Source organism: Trichomycterus rosablanca, chromosome 10, assembly GCF_030014385.1.
Source record: "Trichomycterus rosablanca isolate fTriRos1 chromosome 10, fTriRos1.hap1, whole genome shotgun sequence".
NCBI lineage: Eukaryota > Metazoa > Chordata > Actinopteri > Siluriformes > Trichomycteridae > Trichomycterus > Trichomycterus rosablanca.
This window is the reverse complement of record NC_085997.1, coordinates 31,811,492-31,832,936: the sequence shown is the minus strand read 5'-3', so window position 1 is coordinate 31,832,936 and position 21,445 is coordinate 31,811,492. Positions and strand designations below refer to the sequence as shown.

At 38.7% G+C, this 21,445-nt stretch overlaps 1 protein-coding gene across 1 annotated transcript in view; it reads left to right on the top strand.

Moving 5' to 3' along the window:
* The first annotated feature begins 420 nt into the window (after window positions 1–420).
* fam20cb (FAM20C golgi associated secretory pathway kinase b) overlaps window positions 421–21,445 on the top strand; it is a 73,669-nt gene continuing 52,644 nt past the window's right edge. The window contains exons 1-3 of the mRNA XM_063003168.1: window positions 421–1,096; window positions 3,814–3,989; window positions 8,529–8,607. Of these exons, the coding sequence (XP_062859238.1) occupies window positions 561–1,096; window positions 3,814–3,989; window positions 8,529–8,607 (791 nt within the window). The 5' untranslated portion in view covers window positions 421–560. The remainder of the gene's footprint in view (window positions 1,097–3,813; window positions 3,990–8,528; window positions 8,608–21,445) is intronic.

Here is a 21,445-nt window from a genome sequence, read left to right as displayed (position 1 = left end):
TTCCTGCCTGTCAGCGCGGTTCCTCTGCGGCGTATTAAATGTGACATGCGAAACTTTGGCGCTACGCTCGGGAGAGGCGCAGATCTTTATTATTATCTACCTGGGTTTGTTTTTGACTCGCGTCACACACCGCCTGGCATCGTTTGGGATAAAAAGAGAGCAAACATGGCACATCGCCCATTCCTGCTTTGACGGAGAACTGCTGATGGTTTATTCGTAATATTTTACTGGAACTGGTAAGTCGCACTTTAAATACAGACAGGATGCGCCAGTGTGGAGAATCTGATAACATGTCAATAAGTAAAAAAAATAGTCTGAACCCTGTCAACCGAAATTGTTTGATCTAGGGGCTGGATTACACCTTAATCGACCGTGTTATTGATTCGGATCTCTTGTGCCCCTGTCCTAAACTGGCGCATGAGAGCCACTCTGTGCGCCTCGTCCTGCTGAAACTGGCCGCTCGTCTCGCCTGCACCGTGTGCGATGTAGTGCGCCTGCTAACTTTCCTCCTCCTCGTTCCCAACAAATCGTGGGGCTTTACCGACCAGGAGGGCCTGAAGATGATCCTGTTCCGCAAGTTTCGGGTCCTAATCCTGACTGTGTTTTTGATCGCTTGTTCCATGCACATCATGATCGACTTGTTGCCCCGGCTGGAGGGGCGAGCCGCCGCCGGATGCTCCTGCTCGCACACGCCCAGCGAGGAGCCGCGGAACTGGGGGCAGCACCGCAGCCGAGGCGCCGCTCCCGAGCCTCTCCAGCCTCACAAGCACACACTGCGGATCCTTCAGGACTTCAGCAATGAGCCCGGCTCCAACGTGTCCTCTCACTCTCTGGAGAAGATCGGTGCTGCTGGGGAAAGAACAGGGACTCTGAGAAGGACCGCTGATCACAGATCCAGACTGGGTCCGGACAGGAGACAGGAGGTGCAGGTGGCGGGAGTCAGTAAGAGCGAAGCCGCCAGACGCTCCAGACTCAGCGCGCTGTTCGAGCATCCGCTCTATAAGAGACCTTTACCTGTCCTTACTGAACATGATACCCTGTTTAATGTCAACACCGACATCAGGTTCGATCCCAAAGCCGCCGACAACCAGGACTGGTCAGTTTATTTATCTTTTCTTTCTCTTTTACATGTCCTATCTATTTAGCTTTATTATATTCAACTTTAGTGTCATAAGTAATATTTTAATTACATTAAATTAGAAGTTGAGAACATTTATATACAAAATTTATATTTATATATAGTTATATATTATAGTTATAGTTAAAAGAAAGTTATTTTTCTAGGTATTATATAGAATAGAATAGAATAGAATCTTTATTGTCACTATACACAAGTACATAGTACATTGAACATATAGTTCAAATACAATATAATTCAATACAATAGGCCTATACATACTGTATATAACTGTGAACACTGTATTACAAAAGTATTGTAGGCCTATTGAATGTATCTATTTTATCTACAAGTTTAAGTTAACTAATTAACACCATGTACCACTTTTTCAGTATGAAGTTGGCACAGTTTTCTGTCTTTGGCATATACAGGCCAGGCTCCAGCCTTTTGGCAAAGCTATGCAAGAATTGTCTTCTCTCTAACACACTGATAAACATTAACTTTCACAATCTTAAACAAGATTTGTAAATTGTTTTACATCTCAAACCTCATTAACAATACATTAATAACACACACAAACAATTATATCAACATAAGAGCAACACGGTGCCAAAGCTGGAGGAGTGCGTGTGGAACTGTACATCAGCATGGGTACTGGACACCAGTATTTGATTATTGTCTCCGCACTGTCTGTAAGCAGTTTCACATGTGCTTCCAGTATGTCCATGTGGGTTTCCTCTCAGTACAGCATTTTCCTCCCACCTCTTAAAAATGCAGAAGGTAGACTGGCCTACCCTAAATTTCTCTTGGTGATATCAGACCCAACTTGACCCTGACCAGTATGAAGCATTTAGTAATAATGAATGAATGGTGATAAATAATAAATCAGCCAAATAAATCAAACCCAAATGCACAACGGGCCAGAATGGCATCGATCCAGATTTCGTATGATGAGAAATTCGGGACTTACTGCTAATATCAGAATTAATAAACTAGTATCACATGACACATTATTATTTATTATTATTATTATTGGTAGTAGTAGTAGTAGTATTGTAGTATCACAGCACCAATGTTCTGGGTTCAAAAGTCACATGTGAGAACTTTGGCATGTTGTCTCTTTCTTTGCATTGTCTTTTAGACACTCCAGTTTCCTCCCACCGTTCAAAATCAATTCATCTGGAAGGTGAATTGGCTGCTCTAAAAATCCCCTAGTTTTAAATAAGTGGGTGATTTAGTTATTTCTTCTTTATCAACTAAGTGCAGAAGCCAGTGGGCACAAGACTGGAATACAAAATAGATAGCATGCCAGTTCATTACAGGACATCATACACTTACACAAACCCACCCATTTAAACTCACTCAAGTCTAGGGGCAGTTTACACACGCTAAGTCATTTACTGACTTGTTTTTAGGGGAAAACGTTATTCAGAAAAATGAAAATGTTATTCTTTAACATATGGTAACTGTAAGGTGTTTTAATAAAATGAAAGACTGTAAATAAAAAAGCAGACATTTTAATGTCATATTTGCGTAATATGTTTTCCTGACGTCCCAAAAATTCTGTGCCAGCCAACCCGTTGTGGCAACCAACCTTACTCCCACTTGCTGACCACACGTGCATTTTTTGGTCTTAGTGGGAGAGTTACGTAGTTAATTACCAGGGCAGTTAGGACGAGCTTATTCCTAAATAACATTTTTGCAGTCAGAAAAAAATATCTAAAATATATCTGAGGAGACAAGGGTGGACGTGTGCTATTGCTGATACTATGATTTAGTGTTTATCATTTAAAGGACTATAATTTTACGGACAATTTGGATATGATGAATGTAATCACACTAGAAGAAAATTATTGTTTTTTAGGGCACTTGTGGGTGGCACAATGATACTGTAGGTTTTTTTCCCTTCAATCTATGGTGTGTTTGGTATGGTCTTCTCATATCCATGTATATATATCAGTAGGTGAATTGGTGCAATAGAATCATCCATAGTTTTAAGTAAGAGAGTGAATAGGTGAGTGTAAGTAATGCCCTTTGTTGGATTGGTGCCTGGTTGGTGCAGGCTGTATTCCTGACTGTACCCACCACAACTTGGATCTAATGGAAAACTAAAATGAAATAAAATATACTTTGTTGAGGACATCAGTATACTTGGGAGTTTGAACGCCCATGTATAAAATACTGCATACGTAGAAAACAGTAAGATAACAGTGACAGCTGTAAGTAAACTACCTGATCTAAAAGAAAATCACATTTAAGTATGTATTAGTAATAACAGTGCTGTACATTAGCCAGTAATTATTGTAATTATTGTAACAATTGTAGTTATTACTGGTGCAACTGTGAGCCCTCAAATGGACAATACACAATATGTAATGTTCATTAATCAGGTTTTCTAACCAAGTGCTAACAAAACAAGTGCTCTCTCACTTAGAATATATAAACTAGTTAGAAATTATCTAACTAGATATGAACACCATAAAAAAACTAAATGCTAAAATATTTTGAAACACTGGTGAAAAGTTGAACAACTGTCTGGATTGTGTTATAAAAGCATACTGTCATTAAAATCAGTGCATTATTGATATACATTTGTCACATTGTGAACCTAAGTTGACAGCTGCGCGTCCTCTGTACTCAGTCAGCACATCAGCAGCTGCTTCTATCCAACATACTGTGTGTGTGTGTGTCCACAGGCACGGGCAGCAAAAGGATGGAGAGTACACTCCTGCGGGTGAGCAGTCCTTAGACTCCTACCCAAACTGGCTCCGTTTCCACATTGGCATCAACTGCTATGAGCTCTACTCTCGCCACAACCCCGTCATTGATGCAATGCTTAAGGACTTGCTTACACAGAGAATCACCAGTGTTGGTAAGTCCCAGCAGCTGCCCAATACAGGGGTGGGATTTCATGCCTGCTTTAAAAATACACAGCAGCTCTGTTAGAGCTGTTATTTTCTTTAAACTTACAGTATGTAATAGGATTTTGTGGAAAGATTTTGTTTTGTACGAATTCATTCATGCTTTGTTTGTAAGGCAGTCTGTGAAAGATGACTGTGTGAAACCTTTCATTTAATTCTCAGAATTAAATCACACTGTTATTACAACCTTCATTCAGGAAAATGGTTAGAATTTAAATGCAGGACGATGAGTTACAATTTACAAGAAACCTAAATAAGTCAATAACAATAATAATTATGGTAATAAACAGTTCTTGTTGAAATATGTATTTATGTATCTGCAATACAGAAATGCCAAATGGTACAAAAAAATTGTATATATATATATATATATATATATATATATAAAAATAAAAATATATATACACCAATGAGGCATAACATTATGACCACCTCCTTGTTTCTACACTTACTGTCCATTTTATCAGCTCCACTTACTATATAGAAGCACTTTGTAGTTCTACAATTACTGACTGTAGTCCATCTGTTTGTCTACATACCTTTTTAGCCTTCTTTCACCCTGTTCTTCAATGGTCAGGACTCTCCCAGGACCACTACAGAGCTGGTATTATTTGGGTGGTGGGTCATTCTCAGCACTGCAGTGACACTGACATGGTGGTGGTGTGTTAGTGTGTGTTGTGCTGGTATGAGTGGATCAGACACAGCAGCGCTGATGGAGTTTTTAACACCTCACTGTCACTGCTGGACTGAGAATAGTCCACCAACCAAAAAATATCCAGCCAACAGTGCCCCATGGGCAGTGTCCTGTGTCCACTGATGAAGGTCTAAAAGATGACCAACTCAAACAGCAGCAATAGATGCGCAATCGTCTCTGACTTTACATCTACAAGGTGGACCAACTAGGTAGGAGTGTCTAATAGAGTGGACAGTGAGTGGACACGGTATTTAAAAACTCCAGCAGCGCTGCTGTGTCTGATCCACTTGTACCAGCACAACACACACTAACACACCACCACCATGTCAGTGTCACTGCAGTGCTGAGAATGATCCACCACCTAAATAATACCTGCTCTGTGGTGGTCCTGTGGGGGTCCTGACTATTGAAGAACAGGGTGAAAGCAGGCTAAAAAAAGTATATAGAGAAACAGATGGACTGCAGTCAGTAATTGTAGAACTACAAAGTGCTCCTATATGGTAAGTGGAGCTGATAAAATGGACAGTGAGTGTAGAAACAAGGAGGTGGTTTAAATGTTATGGCTGATCACATATATAGATATACATAGTACTATAGGGACACAATTCTACTTTTGTGCTTATTACATACAGTATTAACAATTTGATATTAACATTATTTAAATAAATGAATATTATTATTAACATGAATACTAATAACACTGTCATTTCTATGTTTTCCTGTGGTTATACTGCATGACATAAAACTAAACCACCCAATCATGAGCACAAAAATATATATGTGAATGGTCAGTTGGTCACAATGACGTGATTTTTTTTCCTTAAAGCATACCATAATAAAATAAGTAAGATAAGTGAAATTATTTAAAGCTTCTCCATTTACATGCTACGTAATTATGTTTTGTAATATTATAATTAAATTAAATAATTAAAATACAGTACAGGGTTGGTTGGCTGCACCACCAGACATTTGCATTAACCGGAGCTTTGGAGAGTGTGTCAACCATTAAGCAAATTTTAAACCACAGTCTGATATGGCTGAGTGCAAAAAAGTGTTCAGTGTTCCACACTTCCATCTCCTATAGTTTCAGTCCATCATCCGGACACTAATGGTACACTAAACCTTGCTTAGTATTACATTTTAAACACACCATTTGTAGTAAATAATCCATTCAAGAAACCATTTAAGACGCAGCCTAGACGATTCTATGAGACAGTATGGGTTGCCTACAGGTAGAGCAGTATTCAGTTTTAAATTGTTTATGCTTGATTTTGTCCAAATACAGATTTTCCTCTATTATAATTTAGTAAATACATAATATACACAGTATTTGTTCTCGTTAAGTCTTTGATCTTGTCTAAGATGTTTCCATTATGGTTCAGTATGAGCCACATTTATTAGTGGGTAAGCTCTAAACTCTAGAGTTCTCTATTAAATAGCCCCAATCTGGAGTTCATTTGCCAAATCAAAATCTGCTCTTAGTTATCATGTACAGAATGAGGAAGACAGTGATCTCCTCCAGGAGTGTTTAGCTATAATGTTGCACAAGCAGTCTGGAATAAGACAGTGATGTGTCTTTGAGGAAGGATGTTCTCACAACTGCCCAGACTGGTGGCTGTTATGCAACAGGGGAGACTTAGTCAGTGGATGGAAACTGTATATATGTAGTAAAAATAAATGTCTGTGGTTAATGCGTAGACTGTGCTGGTGCAGGTCAGTTCTGTCCATTGACGTCTCCTAACCAAAGTATCGGCAGTTCTCTTTAAAAGGAACCGTGTGTCCAAAATACACTAGCATTTCACATTTCAGACTGATGTAATCACATCACACATGTTCCATGAAAACAGATGAAATGCTTAGTTTGACTAACATCTACAGACCACAGACTCACCACCAGCTCCAAATATTCCCCAATAGTGGATATAGTGGGGCAGTTGTAGCCTAGCAGTTAAGGTTCTGGACCAGTTATCAAAAGGTCACTGGGTCAAACCCAACCACTGCCAGGCTATCACTGTTGGGTCCGTAAACAAGGCCCTTAACACTCAATTGCCTAGACGATATACTGTCACAGTACTGTAAGTCGCTTTGGATAAAGGCGCCTGCTAAATGCCAAAAATGTACAAATACTACAGCAGATCTGTAGAACTGTAGCTTAAAATCTCCTCATTTTTATCCATAGAGTTTTATTAACATTATATTTTTGTATTACAATAGTATGGTAAAATATTTATTTATGAATTATAATAGGTAATAGTAATAGAAATCTATCTTATATCACACAAACTATCTGATTGTTGGACTATGCAACTTAAAACACTGTCAAATAAATAAACAATGAATTAAATTAAATTAAATTGCATCTCGACTTGCCACGCCCTTAATGGGGAGAAGGTAAAAAGGATAACACAGGTTGACACAAACTGTAGTTCTCTCTGAACTACATGTCCAAACATACCCTATGCCACGTTATCATTACACGTTACACATGGAATTGATGCTATAAAGGCGTCCTGGAGACTTCTGTGGCTCCATTGCTAGTGTTCTTCAGTTGCAGGAACTTAGAACACATACTTACACCGATCAGGCATAACATTAAAACCACCTCCTTTTTTCTACATTCACTGTCCATTTTATCAGCACCACTTAGCATATAGAAGCACTTTGTAGTTCTACAATTACTGACTGTAGTCCATCTGTTTCTCTACATGCTTTGTTAGCTCCCTTTCATGCTGTTCTTCAATGGTCAGGACTCTCCCAGGACCACCACAGAGCAGGTATTATTTGGGTGGTGGATCATTCTCAGCACTGCAGTGACACTGACATGGTGGTGGTGTGTTAGTGTGTGTTGTGCTGGTATGAGTGGATCAGACACAGCAGCGCTGATGGAGTTTTTAAACACCTCATTGTCAATGCTGGACTGGGAATAGTCCACCACCTAAATAATACCTGCTCTGTGGTGGCCCTGTGGGGGTCCTGACCATTGAAGAACAGAGTAAAAGCAGGTTAAAAAAGTGTGTAGAGAAATAGATGGACTACAGTCAGTAATTGTAGAACTACAAAGTGCTTCTATATGGTAAGTGGAGCTGATTAAATGGACAGTGAGTGCAGAAACAAGGAGGTGGTTTTAATGTTATGGCTGATCAGTGTATTACATACATTTTTTACATACTTACATACCATTTTATCGTAGATTTTCAGAAATTCATCCACTTTTATTGGTTTTTAAAACTGTACATGATTTTCAAGGTCTTTAGACAAATCTCCATCAATGTGTGTCCTTATGCTTTATTTACTGTGGTGTAATTCAAGGTTGGGGAGGCACGGTGTCTCCGTGGGTAGCACTGTCGCCTCATAGCAAGAAGGCCCTGGGTTTGATCCCCAGGTGGGGTGGTCCGGGTCTCTACTTTGTGGAGTTTGCACGTTCTCCCCGTGTCTGTGTGGGTTTCCTCCGGGAGCTACGGTTTTCTCCCACAGTCCAAAGACGTGCAAGTGAGGTGAATTGGAGATACAAAATTGTCCATGACTGTGTTTGACATTAAACTTGTGAACTGATGAATCTTGTGTAACGAGTAAGGTCCTGTCCTGTCCTGAATGTAAACAAAGTGTGTAAAACATGATGTTAAAATCCTGATAAATAAATAATTCAAGGTTGAGGATTTTTTGAATAATATGGGATGTTTGGTGTCTTAATTAGCAACTTGTCTGCATTCTGTGCATATTCACATCACGTTGTTTCACTTACATGATGAAATTTGTGGTGTTTCTTTAATAGCATTCATGCTTGTTTTCACTACAGCTATGAAATCTGGAGGCACGCAGCTGAAGCTCATCATGACATTCCAGAATTATGGGCAGGCTCTCTTCAAACCTATGAAGTAAGTACCCTGTGAATGCTAGTTCCAGTCAGTGTGCTAGTGCATGCTAGTGATTTTTTCATGCCAGTGTGTTAATCTCTGTCAGAATTCCTGGAGTTATTCGTTTGCGGTTTTAACCGTTCCCTGCGTGCAGACTCCATGGAGGCTTAGTTGACCTCAGATTCACTGAGCTAAAGGCTTGTTTGTGTGTACAGCTGATGTTGGTTGGTCACAGTGTTTAAGACACTGTGTTTTTGGAAATTCTGTTGGCAGATATCTTGAGGAATCTCTGTCTAGCACATAAAAGTGTAAGATTATTAAAAATGTGTGGAGTGAGACAAGGTGAGCAAAGGTGAGAAAGAGAACAAAGAAAAAAAGAAAAGAGGAGTGTGAATGTGAATGTGATAAAACCGGTGAGGTGTTCATGTTTAGCCCTTTAGGTTAAGATACACAATATGGACAAAAGTATTGGGACACCTTTTCTTTTTTCGTTTTTCTTTTGCGTCCAGTTACCCGATTGCGTCATGCTTCCTCTCCACCAATGCCGATCCCCACTCCGATTGAGGAGAACGAAGCTAACCCACGCCCCCTCCGACACACGGGCAGCATGCCGTATGCATCTTGTTACCTACACTTTGACGAGTGCAATGCGGATCAGCACTGTGTACGGAAAGACACACCCTGACAGCACTTTTTTCTCGTCTCTGTGCAGGCATCTTCAATCAGCCAGCAGAGTTCGTAATTGCATTTGTTATGAGATAGTCCCTATACAGCTTTTTAATATTCCTCCCCTATCTGAACAACAGGCCAATCGTTGTTCATGTGGCCGCTTAGCCCAGCCAGCAGGCGATACGATGTATTCGAGATCCCAGCTCTGGTTCCAGCGTGTGTTTTTATCACTGCGCCACCTGAGCGGCCCTTGGGACACCTTTTCTGATTGTTTTAATTATGTGTTTCAGCTGCGGCAAGGTGTGCTAAGGTGTAATAAATCAGTTATATAAAGGAAATTATGTGCATCCAACTTTGATGCAACAGTTTAGGGAAGGCCCTTTCCTAATCCAGCATGACTTCTCCTGTGTGCAAAGCAAGCTCTATAAAGACATGAAGACAAGTTTTGACTGAACAGGCACAAATTCTCAAAGCAATATTTCAAAGTCTTGTGAGGAGCCTTCTCAAAAGAGAAGCTGTTGTCACATAGAGGTCCCTCTGTTTTAATAATTTTATACTATTCATTTTGAAAAGGATGTCCAGCAAGTTCATGATCAGGTGTCCAAATACTTTTGTTTTCAGTTTTTTCTGAGCAGGCTGGACCCTTCAGCCCTGAGTCAGTAAGGGTTTGAAGTCATCCAATAATGTCTGTGAGTGTAGAGAGAGGAGAGAGAGAGAGAGAGAGAGAGAGCGAAATATGTCTGTTCAGCATCTGGTCAGGCTGGTAAGACCTCTGAGATTCATTCTCGAAAGCTGGTGGTGGGCGTGTATGAGACTGCTGCTCCACCTGAACACATGACGATTTTAATACATGTTTTGTTCCTCGGCTAGAAGGAATCTATATAGAAAATATAGACGTTTAAAAGTGACTTTTACAAATGTCAGAGGCTAAAATCATAATCAGTAAATGACTTATGTTTTAGAGGTCTGGACAGAACTGTACAATGTATTTAATTTTGTCATGCCCACCTGGCCCTGAAGAAATGCATTCCAGATCAGTGTCAGATCTACATTTAAATGTATTCCCCTTTTAACAAGTTCTGTTATGCCTTAATGATGCTTACATTTACTGTAGGGTTAATTAGGCAGTGGTAGCCTAGTGGGTAGAACTTTGGACTATCAACTGAAAGGTTGAGAGTTCAAATCTCAGCTCTGTCATGCAGCCACTGTTGGGCCATTGAGCAAGGCCCTTAACCCTCTCTGATCCAGGGACACCATACCGTGGCTGACCCTGTGCTCTGACCACAGCTTCCAAACAAGCTGGGAATATGCGAAGAAAGAATTTCGTTGAACTGTACATCTGTATATGTATATATGACAAATAAAGGTGTTCTATTCTATTCTAACATGTAAGCCAGGTATTACAGAGAACCTTCTACAGTTAGTAGCAGTGATAAAAATAATGATGTAGTTTGTGTACGTTTAAAAAATTACTTTTCAAAATGAAAGCATTTTAGGAGAAAAGACATAAAACGACATTTAAATATACCATTTAGTGATTATTGTTAACTATTTTTCTTATTAGATTAATTTAGGGGTCCTCCTGCACTGGAAAGTATTTTTAGCACTGCCGGAACATATTTTATTATAAGCATTTAATATTGGGGCTGGATTTGAGCGAGTAATGAGGGATTTATAGTTTATCATTACACAGGGTTACAGAAGATGCTTTATTTTCTGTCATAAATTTAGATTAAAATGGAAGGGCTGCTGTGTGTGGATTTGACACCCCCCTCTATGCTCGTAATAATGGCCTCCCTATCATTTTTGGAAGCTATAAATGGCAGCAACTAAATCAGCTCCTGTCTGCACCAGTGTTACCGTGCTACTGTATTTGAGTGCAGGTGACTCGCCTGGTCGAACCATGTTTTACAGTTTTACAGTCATTCTTTTAGTGTACTTTATATACATCCACAGTATTTTGTAAATCATGTAGACCTGGATAAGTGGGCGTCTCTGAAAAAGAAATACAGACATTGTGTACATACAGTGCAGATGTTTGATTGCAGTTGTTACGGACAATCATCTCTAAGGGATTAAGTCAGATTTTTTACTTTACCACTCCAAAAGCTTAATTTTGTGTCTTTTGAGGAAGTCATTGGTGGACCTGTTTGTGTTTTGAATCATTGTGCTGCTGCATAACCACTGTGTTGAGCTTTAGTTCATGAACTGATAGGCAGAAATTCTTCTTTTCTGACAGATCACAGAATTAATTAATTAATTCATTTATTCATTCATTCATTTGAGGGGTTGAGGCAAGTCTGGTGTATCAGGATCGCTAGGTGCAGTAACACCCTGGACATGATGCTAATCCATCGCAGGACCTAGACATCGCAGGGCCTAGACAGTAATTAATTGGCTGTTAGTTGTATATTTACATTTAATTAATAGAGTACTAGATATCAACTGCTATTAAATAAAATATAATACATATATCATGATAAAAATATATTTTTTAATTTGATAATGTAATCCCACTTATTTTAGACCCCTGACAGATTGAAGTTTTTTTTGCAGTTGCATAAACTGGTCCTTTAGTTTTGTTATTATGGTCAATTTTTACTTGTTTACCTATAAAATAATAATAATGATCCAAATCAAGACACCATATCTGGCTAGTGATGAACTAAAGACTAAATGTGCAAACTCATACAGCATGCTATAAATTGTGTCAGACCCTTAAGTTGAAAGGTTATACTGTAAATATAACTGTAATATAAACTGCTAAAAATATGATGAGGCCCAATGCATAAATACAACCTGGACGAAATTTTAAACAAGGCAAGGTGCCACCCAGTACTGAAACAATATTGTAAATGTGTTTTATTTGAATATTAATACATTAAAAACACACACATTTAAATAAAAAAGGTGTTTGAATACCCATATCCTAAAAACTTGGGACTTTGTGTAAAATGCTGTGAAAACGTGAATTGTGATTTGTTACTTTTCTTGAATACTTTATATAAATGACAAACGTACAAAATAATATATATGTTTTGCTGACCAACTTTATTGTATTTTGTAAATATAAACAAAATTTGAATTTGATATGAGCAAAGTTGGGGCAGAAGCATGTTGACCACTTTCATATTAATTAATGTTTTTAATTGTTTAGGAACTGGTTTCTATGTGCACACATAAAGGTTTTTTCCACACATATCTAAAATCTGATCAGGTTTACTTAAAACAAAAATAAAATCAGGTTACAACCTGTAATAAATACCATTTATAGATGTGCTAATACACTTTTGGTTGGTCAGCTACATATGGCATGCAGCAATGTGAAGTGTACAAATAAGTCTCCCACAGGAGATTCATCAGCAGCGTGGTTGGTTTCTGCTTAAGGAATATTTGGGACAGAGAACAATGGGCCTTTGGTAAATAGCTACATAGATACATGTTATAAGAGAGCTGGGATTAGCATGCAGTCTGTTCCTGCTATAATTAGCACATAGAACAAACAAGACGCTCTTGCTTCCTGTGACTTCAGTCACTTATCTTATTTTTATAATTAGTCATTTCAAACTAAAAAAGCATCCAAAATACGGCGGTTTTCACTTACTTCAGGTAAAAGTTCATATCATTTATTTATTTTGTGTTTTATTCAGGGGTTAGAGAAAACCCTTAGCTGTAAATACAGCTGATAAAAAGTCGTTTTTAAAGGATGACCAGAGTCATGGTTAGGCAGGGCTTTGTCTTTTCTGCCACTTTGCTATTTAAATCAAACTTCTTTAAATAGGAAACTAGGAATGACCTGATTTGTTTTTTGTTTATATATCAGCTCTAAGTTTTAATTAATCATATACTGACATCCTTACAGTAACAAAGCGAAGTTAAAATCTCAAACAACACTAACAAGATCCTCTGTTTCCTAAATTGTGATATATAGAGTGATATATACCAATGAGCCAAAACATTAAAATCACCCACCTAATAATTGCTTTCAGTACAGCTCTGATCCACTGAGACATCTCATCCACTGAGACTCCACAAGCCCCTGTTACCATCTTTCATTTTTCCCTCGTATTTCTTCGTTTTTCCTGACACAATACTCCATCCAACTAAACCTTTCAAGCAGGAATAGATACTGTGTGGCTAAAGCGTTTTTTACTCACCCTTTTGGTGTTTTATTTTTAACTTCTCTTTTGCAGTTTCCCTTTTGGAGATTCATAAAGTAATCAATCAATCAATTAATCAATCAATTAAGACATTTGAAGGAGTCCTGTGGTATCTTGTACCAGAACATATTTTCTGTTTGTTGAGAGGTTAATCATCCTGTGCATTCTGTGCACCCTGATGCTCTCTCTTCTGCGGGTAAACAATGCACATGTGTCAGGCTGTTCACCTGATCAGTCAAACTTCTTCCATTCCTCTAAGGTCAGGATATAATGTCTGCTTGCTCATTGTAGGTGCTTTTGATGGCAGGAAAGAGCTAGCATAAGCACTTTGACTGGCCTGGGACAGTGCAGCCCCATACATAGAATGGTTTGCGCTGTGTGTTGTAACAAACGTTTAGGCTTTAAGAGGTGGGTGGCTTGGGTGGAATTCTTTAGAGTAGCTGAAAAAGAAGATAGAAGTTTAAATAATGGCAGTGATAAAATTTTATTTTACTCGGTGGTTGGTGGGTAGCACTGTAGCACTGTCGCCTCACAGCAAAAAGGTCCTGGATTTGATCCCCAGGCTGGGGTTCTCCCCGTGTCCTCCCACTGTCCAAAAACATGCAGTCAGGTTAATTGGAGACACTGAATAGCCTTATAGGTAAATGGGTGTGTGTAGGTGTGTGTATCTGTGTCTGGCCTGCCGCCAGGGTGTTACTGTGTGCCTTGCGCCCCCTGCGACCCTGATTGGATAAGCGGTTAAGAAAGTGAGTGAGTGAGTGAGTGAGTGAGTGAGTGAAATGTCTAGACTAATTGTGTGTAGATATGGTAAGAATACAGTTAGCTTTGCTAAGTTTTCTTCCTGTCAGTTGAGTAAGGAATAAGTTAAATAATCTACTTTTATGATATGATTAAAAGTGGCAGGGAAAAAACTGATTGTAAAGCAAGCAGATAGCATTCTGTATTTTGTATTTGCAATAACATATAAAAACTATCACACTTAATTCTTACATTTTTTTTTATTTGTGTTCAATATCCAAAATAGCTGCTAAATAGATAGTGGTATATAGTACCCAGATAAAGTCAGAAATACAGTATAGGAAATACGTAACCCAGGGCTTTAACACTTTTGGCACCAGTATGACTAGTTTCAACATATGTGGTTTAGTAATCAGGTTACAAAAATGATTCATGTCTGTCTGTCTATTCTTGCCATACAGTCACAGTTTTCCTACATCATCCTAGCCTCAAGCAATTGCATAATAAACTCAAATCCTCTAAAAGCCCTTAAGCTAGAGTAATATTTTATAACACAATTGAGATTTCCTCTGAAAAACAATCTCTTTATGATCAGATTCTCAGAATGTAAATGAGAGCAGTGATACATAAATAAAATAGACATAGATGGTTGGTCTAGTAGAATAGAAGAGGTATAATTGTGGTCAACTCTCCTACTTAACAGCTAAAGTAGACTGTTCACTCAGTGCAGAAGCAATGCGTCATAATGTGTTTCAAAATGTTATAATAACAGAGCAGGCTGAGACAATGGAAACAGCATAAATACAAAATATATATTTACTTTTTAAAGGACACTAAAGCCCAATAATACTAGCATTCCCCTGTGCTTAAAGTGTTACATGACAAGCATAAAATACACAAATACACAATCAGACCCAGATGCCCTCATATTTTAAATTAGTAAAGTAACTCATTTTGTCCTAGGCCAAGAGAACATGATGTCCATTATTTACTAAAACAATTTAAAAAGGTGGACCCGTCTGACCACAGAACATTTTGTGTGGCACAATGGTAAGAGCCATGTTGCTGGTAACAACACAGTGAGTTCTGCGCTCAGAAATACAGGAGGTGCATGGCAGCGGAGGCATCATAAAAACTGCTGCCCCCGGAGAATTGATTCGCATATGCATGATATGCTTTTTTCTTATGTATTTCATTAGGTGCTGTCCATTTCAGTCAATACTGTATATTTTTTACAATAGTTCATGTAAAAATAAAAATGCAGGCAGCCAACCGCCATCGCTGTATCACACTCCGAACACCCGCCACCCCCCAGCCCACCCGCCCGATGCTAATCGCAGCAGCTTATCACGGTCTCGTTTCTCTGGTGCAGGATTGTTGTTGTACAGTAAAATGTTAATTGTATCATATTAGTCTATGCACATCAGATAATTAGTTATTAACTTGTCTGTACACTACAATAATCGACCTCCTGAAATGTAGTTCTGGCTTTTTGTTTTGGTGTGCCATCCCAAAATTTTCAGTGCCCCCATCTGGCCACCCCTATGAAAATTTTTTGGGGTCACCACTGGTGCATGGAGGTACGTAAACCTACCATTGGGGCTGAATTAATTATGTGGACGGATTATCTACTGTGAGTGGCTGGAAAAGGAGCTCAAAGAAGTCAGTAGCATTTGTGGATATTGTTGAAACAGAGATGTAGTGGCGAACTGTGTTTATGGACTAGGGTTTTTTTGAAGTACTCCTATGCCAATGTGGTTATATTCATTACAGATTCATGTCATTTATTCATGCAGTGCTGCCTGAGGAATCAAATGACATGATCATTCAGTATTATGATCATGGCCAGCTGTAGCCTAGTGGTTAAGGTACTGGACCAGTGATCAGAGGGTTGCTGGTTCAAGCCCCACCACTGCCAGGTTGCTGTTGTTGGGCCCTTGAGCAAGGCCCTTAACCCTCAATTGCTCAGACTATATACTGTAACTGTAATGTAAGTCGCTTTGGATAAAGGCGTCTGCTGAAAATGTAAATGTATTAGTTTTTGGTCTTGCTATTTGTGCACACAGATTTTTCCAGATTCTATAAATCATTTAATAATATTATGGACTATAGGTGATGAATTGTGCAATGAGATTGTTGCTCCTAAATGACTAAATGAGTCTTTTAGTAATGCATGTTTTATACTCAGTTATAACAAATGTACCTGTTTACATGTGGAAAGTTCCAAAACAGGTGATTTTTTAAATTCTACAGACTTCCCAGTTGTACTTCACCCCTGTCCAAATGATATGTGTTGCAAACATCCAATTAGGATTTTAGCAATTTAAGAAGTTGCACATGCGATATGTAACATGTTGACAGTTGTGAAAACTATCAGGCAGTGAAAATCTGTCTGCTATGTGTCTGCACTGGGCGAGGCATCGATATTAATCTTTTGCGTAGCTGACTGTTGCAGCTCTGCCAGCTCTAAGAAGAGCCAGATTGCTTTATCAGCACTGACATGATTCATACATAATTAGCACCTCTACAGTCACACAACAACAAATTTAGGACAAACATGCTACCATTTATTACGGTGTTTTGATGAGGTGATTTCAGTGTGGTTTGCTCTAATGACAGATGAAAAACTGTAATAAAAGACTTTCACATGAATGTGTAATGCTCATGTGATTGCAGACTTAACAAATGGCCGGCCTATTTAGTCTTGCTTATCTGAAGACGTGGCAACAAATAGAACAAATAGGTTTCAGTGTTTAAAAACATGGTGTCTGGACAAGTCGAGTCTGGCCTGATCTTTGGCTTTGCTTTAGTTAAGCAGACCACTGGCACTATTGTAGTAGCTGCCTTCCAAGCAATTCGTTTACTTTGAGCTCTGATTGTATGTGGCGTGCTGCATTAAGCCAGAAGTATATAAATACCTTCCAGCCAGCAAGCAAACTCGTTGACTTCATACTGTACAACCGTTTTTAAACACAGCCGGTTTGAAAACAATGTAGACAAAGTATAACAAGAATACAGATATAGAGCCCAGTCATCAGGTGTGTCTGACAAGTGCTGTGTCTGTGTTTTATTATCAAAGGTTTGTTTATTGTGTGAATAGCAGCTTTAGGAGAAAAGGAAATAAACTAAATACCAAGCAGATCTCTTTATTAATATCCTTTATAATAAATCAGGCTAGAGATGCTTGATAAACTACAACGATCTACAAAATCCTATAGTAAATTTGTGCACCCAGTCAGGACAGCAACCATAAACACAAGGTACGATCTTAAGGCCAAACCTTAGGTGTCCTTTAAATGTCACATAAAGTATAACACAGTGTTGAGCCCTGCCAGTATTACCATGTACTTTTGCACTTTGGCTCACCCTGTTATTTCATTTTCATGGATTTTTAAATATATTAGAAATAAATTAGTTTTCTATTTTGTAGATGATTTTCACATGTTGTTAAAATATTTATTTAAACACTGATCAGCCATAACATTAAAACCACCTCCTTGTTTCTACACTCACTGTCCATTTTATCAGCTCTACTGACTATATAGAAGCACTTTGTAGTTCTACAATTACTGACTGTTGTCCATCTGTTTCTCTGCATGCTTTTTTAACCTGCTTTCACCCTGTTCTTCAATGGTCAGGACCCCCACAGGACCACCACACAGTAGGTATTATTTAGGTGGTGGATCATTCTCAGCACTGCAGTGACACTGGCATGGTGGTGGTGTGTTAGTGTGTGTTGTGCTGGTATGAGTGGATAAGACACAGCAGCGCTGATGGAGTTTTTAAACACCTCACAGTCACTGCTGGACTAAGAATAGTCCACCAACCAAAAATATATCCAGCCAATATCCAGCGCCCCATGGGCAGCGTCCTATGTCCACTGATAAAGGTCTAGAAGATGACCAACTCAAACAGCAGTAATAGATGAGCGATTGTCTCTGACTTTATCTACAAGGTGGACCAACTAGGTAGGAGTGTCTAATAGAGTGGACAGTGAGTGGACACGGTAAACTCCAGCAGCGCTGCTGTGTCTGATCCACTGATACCAGCACAACACACACTAACACACCACCACCATATCACTGTCACTGCAGTGCTGAGAATGATCCACCACCTAAATAATACCTGCTCTGTGGTGGTCATGTGGTGGTCCTGACCATTGAAGAACAGGGTGAGAGCAGGCTAAAAAGGTATGTAGAGAAATCGATGGACTACTGTCAGTAATTGTAGGACTACAAAGTGCTTCTATATGGTCAGTGGAGCTGATAAAATGGACAGTGAGTGTAGAAACAAGGAGGTGGTTTTAATGTTATGGCTGATCGGTGTATATCATATATTTATTTATATATATACTGTATATCATCATTACAAGCTGTCGCACAGACCCTATTAACACTGCAGCAGGGACTGTACTATATGTTTCTTTTTTTATTCTGCATTTACTGAATTAGCAATTTTTTTTATTCAAAACAGTCCCAAGTATTTACATGTACATGTTTTATTTACACAAATCTTTTGTTGATTGCCACAACATGATACGCTCATTAACATTCAAATGCATCAGATGTGCAAATTCTTGTTCTAGAGGAGTTGGGACAGAATGCAATAAAAAATAGAATTTGTGATTTGTATAAATCAAGTACAAATAAATGACTTGACCAAATTATTTTATTTTGTAAATATAAACTAATTTAGAATTTGATCTGCAACACACCAAAAGTTGGGACAGAGGTGTGACGACCAATGTGTTACAGCACCTTTCCTATTTTCTTAGGAATTAAGGGTATTAATTGTTGCAAATTTGCAAGTGGATTTTTTACCTATTCTTGTTACACTTTAGCTGCTCAACAGTCTGTGGTTTCTGGCATTACCCCACACGGACTAAGATTTCTCTAAATTTCCTGTATGGCAGATAGTGAAAGAACTAAATAATTTATAATATTGCTTTCAGAAATGTTTTTTAATTGACTGACAGTTTTCCACTGAAGGTTTGTCATGATACCTTCACCTGTTACCAGTTTACCTGATAATTAAGGACATTTTCAAAACAGTTGCCCCATCCCAAGTTTTTTGAGTGTGTTCTGTGTAATTTTCAGTTAAATTAAGGTTCAAGAGGAACAATTGACTGATTGTTTGATTGTTGATTTTATGGAAACAGGTTTGTATGTTTAGCCCTGTGTCTAATAATAGTAAGTGCTTACATATTTGGCTGTGTAATGCCAGAGCATAAATCATTCATAATGTCTGTATCATGTAAGGAAAGGCCGTGTTACTCATTAATCAGTGTGTCAACAAAACTAGGAGATGCATGATTTAACGGTTAAAAATCTGACAAATGGCTTTTGGATTGTCATTTGTCCTATATCAAAATACAGATGAAGTGATGTTATTGGTTAAATTTCCTCCTGTTATAGGAAATTTTATATAGACAAACGTTGCTGCTCCCTTGTATTAGTCAAACTGTGTTACAACTAACATTCTACTTAAGTTCAGCTTTGAATGAGATTACTTTTATCTGTTAGTTTCTTAGATGAGTACTTTTACATGAGTAACAGAACGGGTGTGTTGGTGATGGACTACAGCTACACTATGGGACAAAAGTATTTGGACACCCCTTGTAATTATTAAATAAAGACTCTTTCCTGTTCCAACATGTCCCTGTGCACAAAGCAAGCTCTATGAAGACATTAAGAAAAGTTGGTTTAAAGAGACTCCAGTGTCCTGCACAGAGCCCTGACCTCAGACCCATCAAACAGCTTTGCAATGAACTGGAACATTAATTGAAGCTTTCTTGACCATCATGTATGCCAAGCCATATAAATGCTTTTTTGACTAAAAAGGCACAAACATGTTTAAAAGTTTTGTGAGAGGACTGACCAGAAGTGTGGCTGTTGTAATAGTTGAAAGGATCACATAGAGGTCACTCAATTTTACTACCTTATGTTTTTAAAATGGGACGTCCAACAAGCTTGTGGTTAGGTGTCCAAATACTTTTTGCCATCTTGTGTATTCAGTCGGCACGGTGGCTCGGTGGGTAACACTGTCGCCTCACAGCAAGAAGGTCCTGGGTTCAATCCCCAGGCGGGGCCGTCCGGGTCCTTTCTGTGCGGAGTTTGCTTGTTATCCCCGTGTCTGCGTGGGTTTCCTCCAGGAGCTCCGGTTTCTTCCCACAGTCCAAAAACATGCAGTTAATTGGAGACACTGAATTGCCCTGTGTGTGTATGTGTATATGTGTCTGCCCTGCGATGGACTGGCGCCCCGTCCAGGGTGTTACTGTGTGCCTTGCGCCCATTGGAAAGCTGGAATAGGCTCCAGCACCCCCTGCGACCCTAATTGGATAAGCGGTTAAGAAAGTGAGTGTATATTCAGTGGCCAATGTTTACATTAATGATCCACATTTGTTTATGGCATGTAATACAGTAAATATTCAGATCACATGTCTAATGATTTAAATGGAAACAGATGACCTGTTGTTACACAAAGACTAAACAGCCATTAATGAAATTGTAATTTAACGTAGCGTAGGTGTAAACGTTTTTCATTTCACCATAGAGCAAACTCTCTAATTGGATCTGCATGTTCAAGGCTATGTAGACCATTACATGAACTGTAACAGATAATTGGGGACCATCAGAAAGTGTTACACCACAGCGCTGTCAGATTGCACCAGTGTAAGTAAGCTTGTGGGTCTAAACATGTTTTTTTTTAGAGACATCTTGAAACAAGCATTTATTCGTTCTGTCTGGAACTGTAAGCTAAATCTGTAGATCTGAGCAGGAGGTGACTTGCTTATTTTTTGTTACAGTATCTTGTTTGTTCTAGTAAAAAATGCAGTTAAAACAAGTCATAAATCTGCCCTGGAAACAAAGCCCCACTGGTAATCCATCGTAACTTTGCTTCACCTTTGCTTTTTCTCTTGTACTTTTTCTCCCTTTCTTCCCTGTGTGAGTCTCGTAAGCTTACAGCAGAGATTTGTTGTGCTCGGAGCTGCAGCTGCTACAGAAGAAGCACAGATGTGCGAGTCTTTAAATGCAGCTAAAATAAAAAAAACAATGGTTTAAACTAATTTGATGTCTAATTCTAAATAAAGAATGTGTTTAGGCTCAAATTAATGATCACAATGCACAATTTAAAATCTGTAAGACATCAGAGTGGCACATATTTGAGCCAATCACATCTGACTGGCGAATCAAATGATTGGCGGTAGAAAATGAGGCACAGTGATGAGCAGAAATATTTGTGTGATTCATTGTTTACTCAGTAAATAAGGTTTTGTATAAAAAAGAGCATGA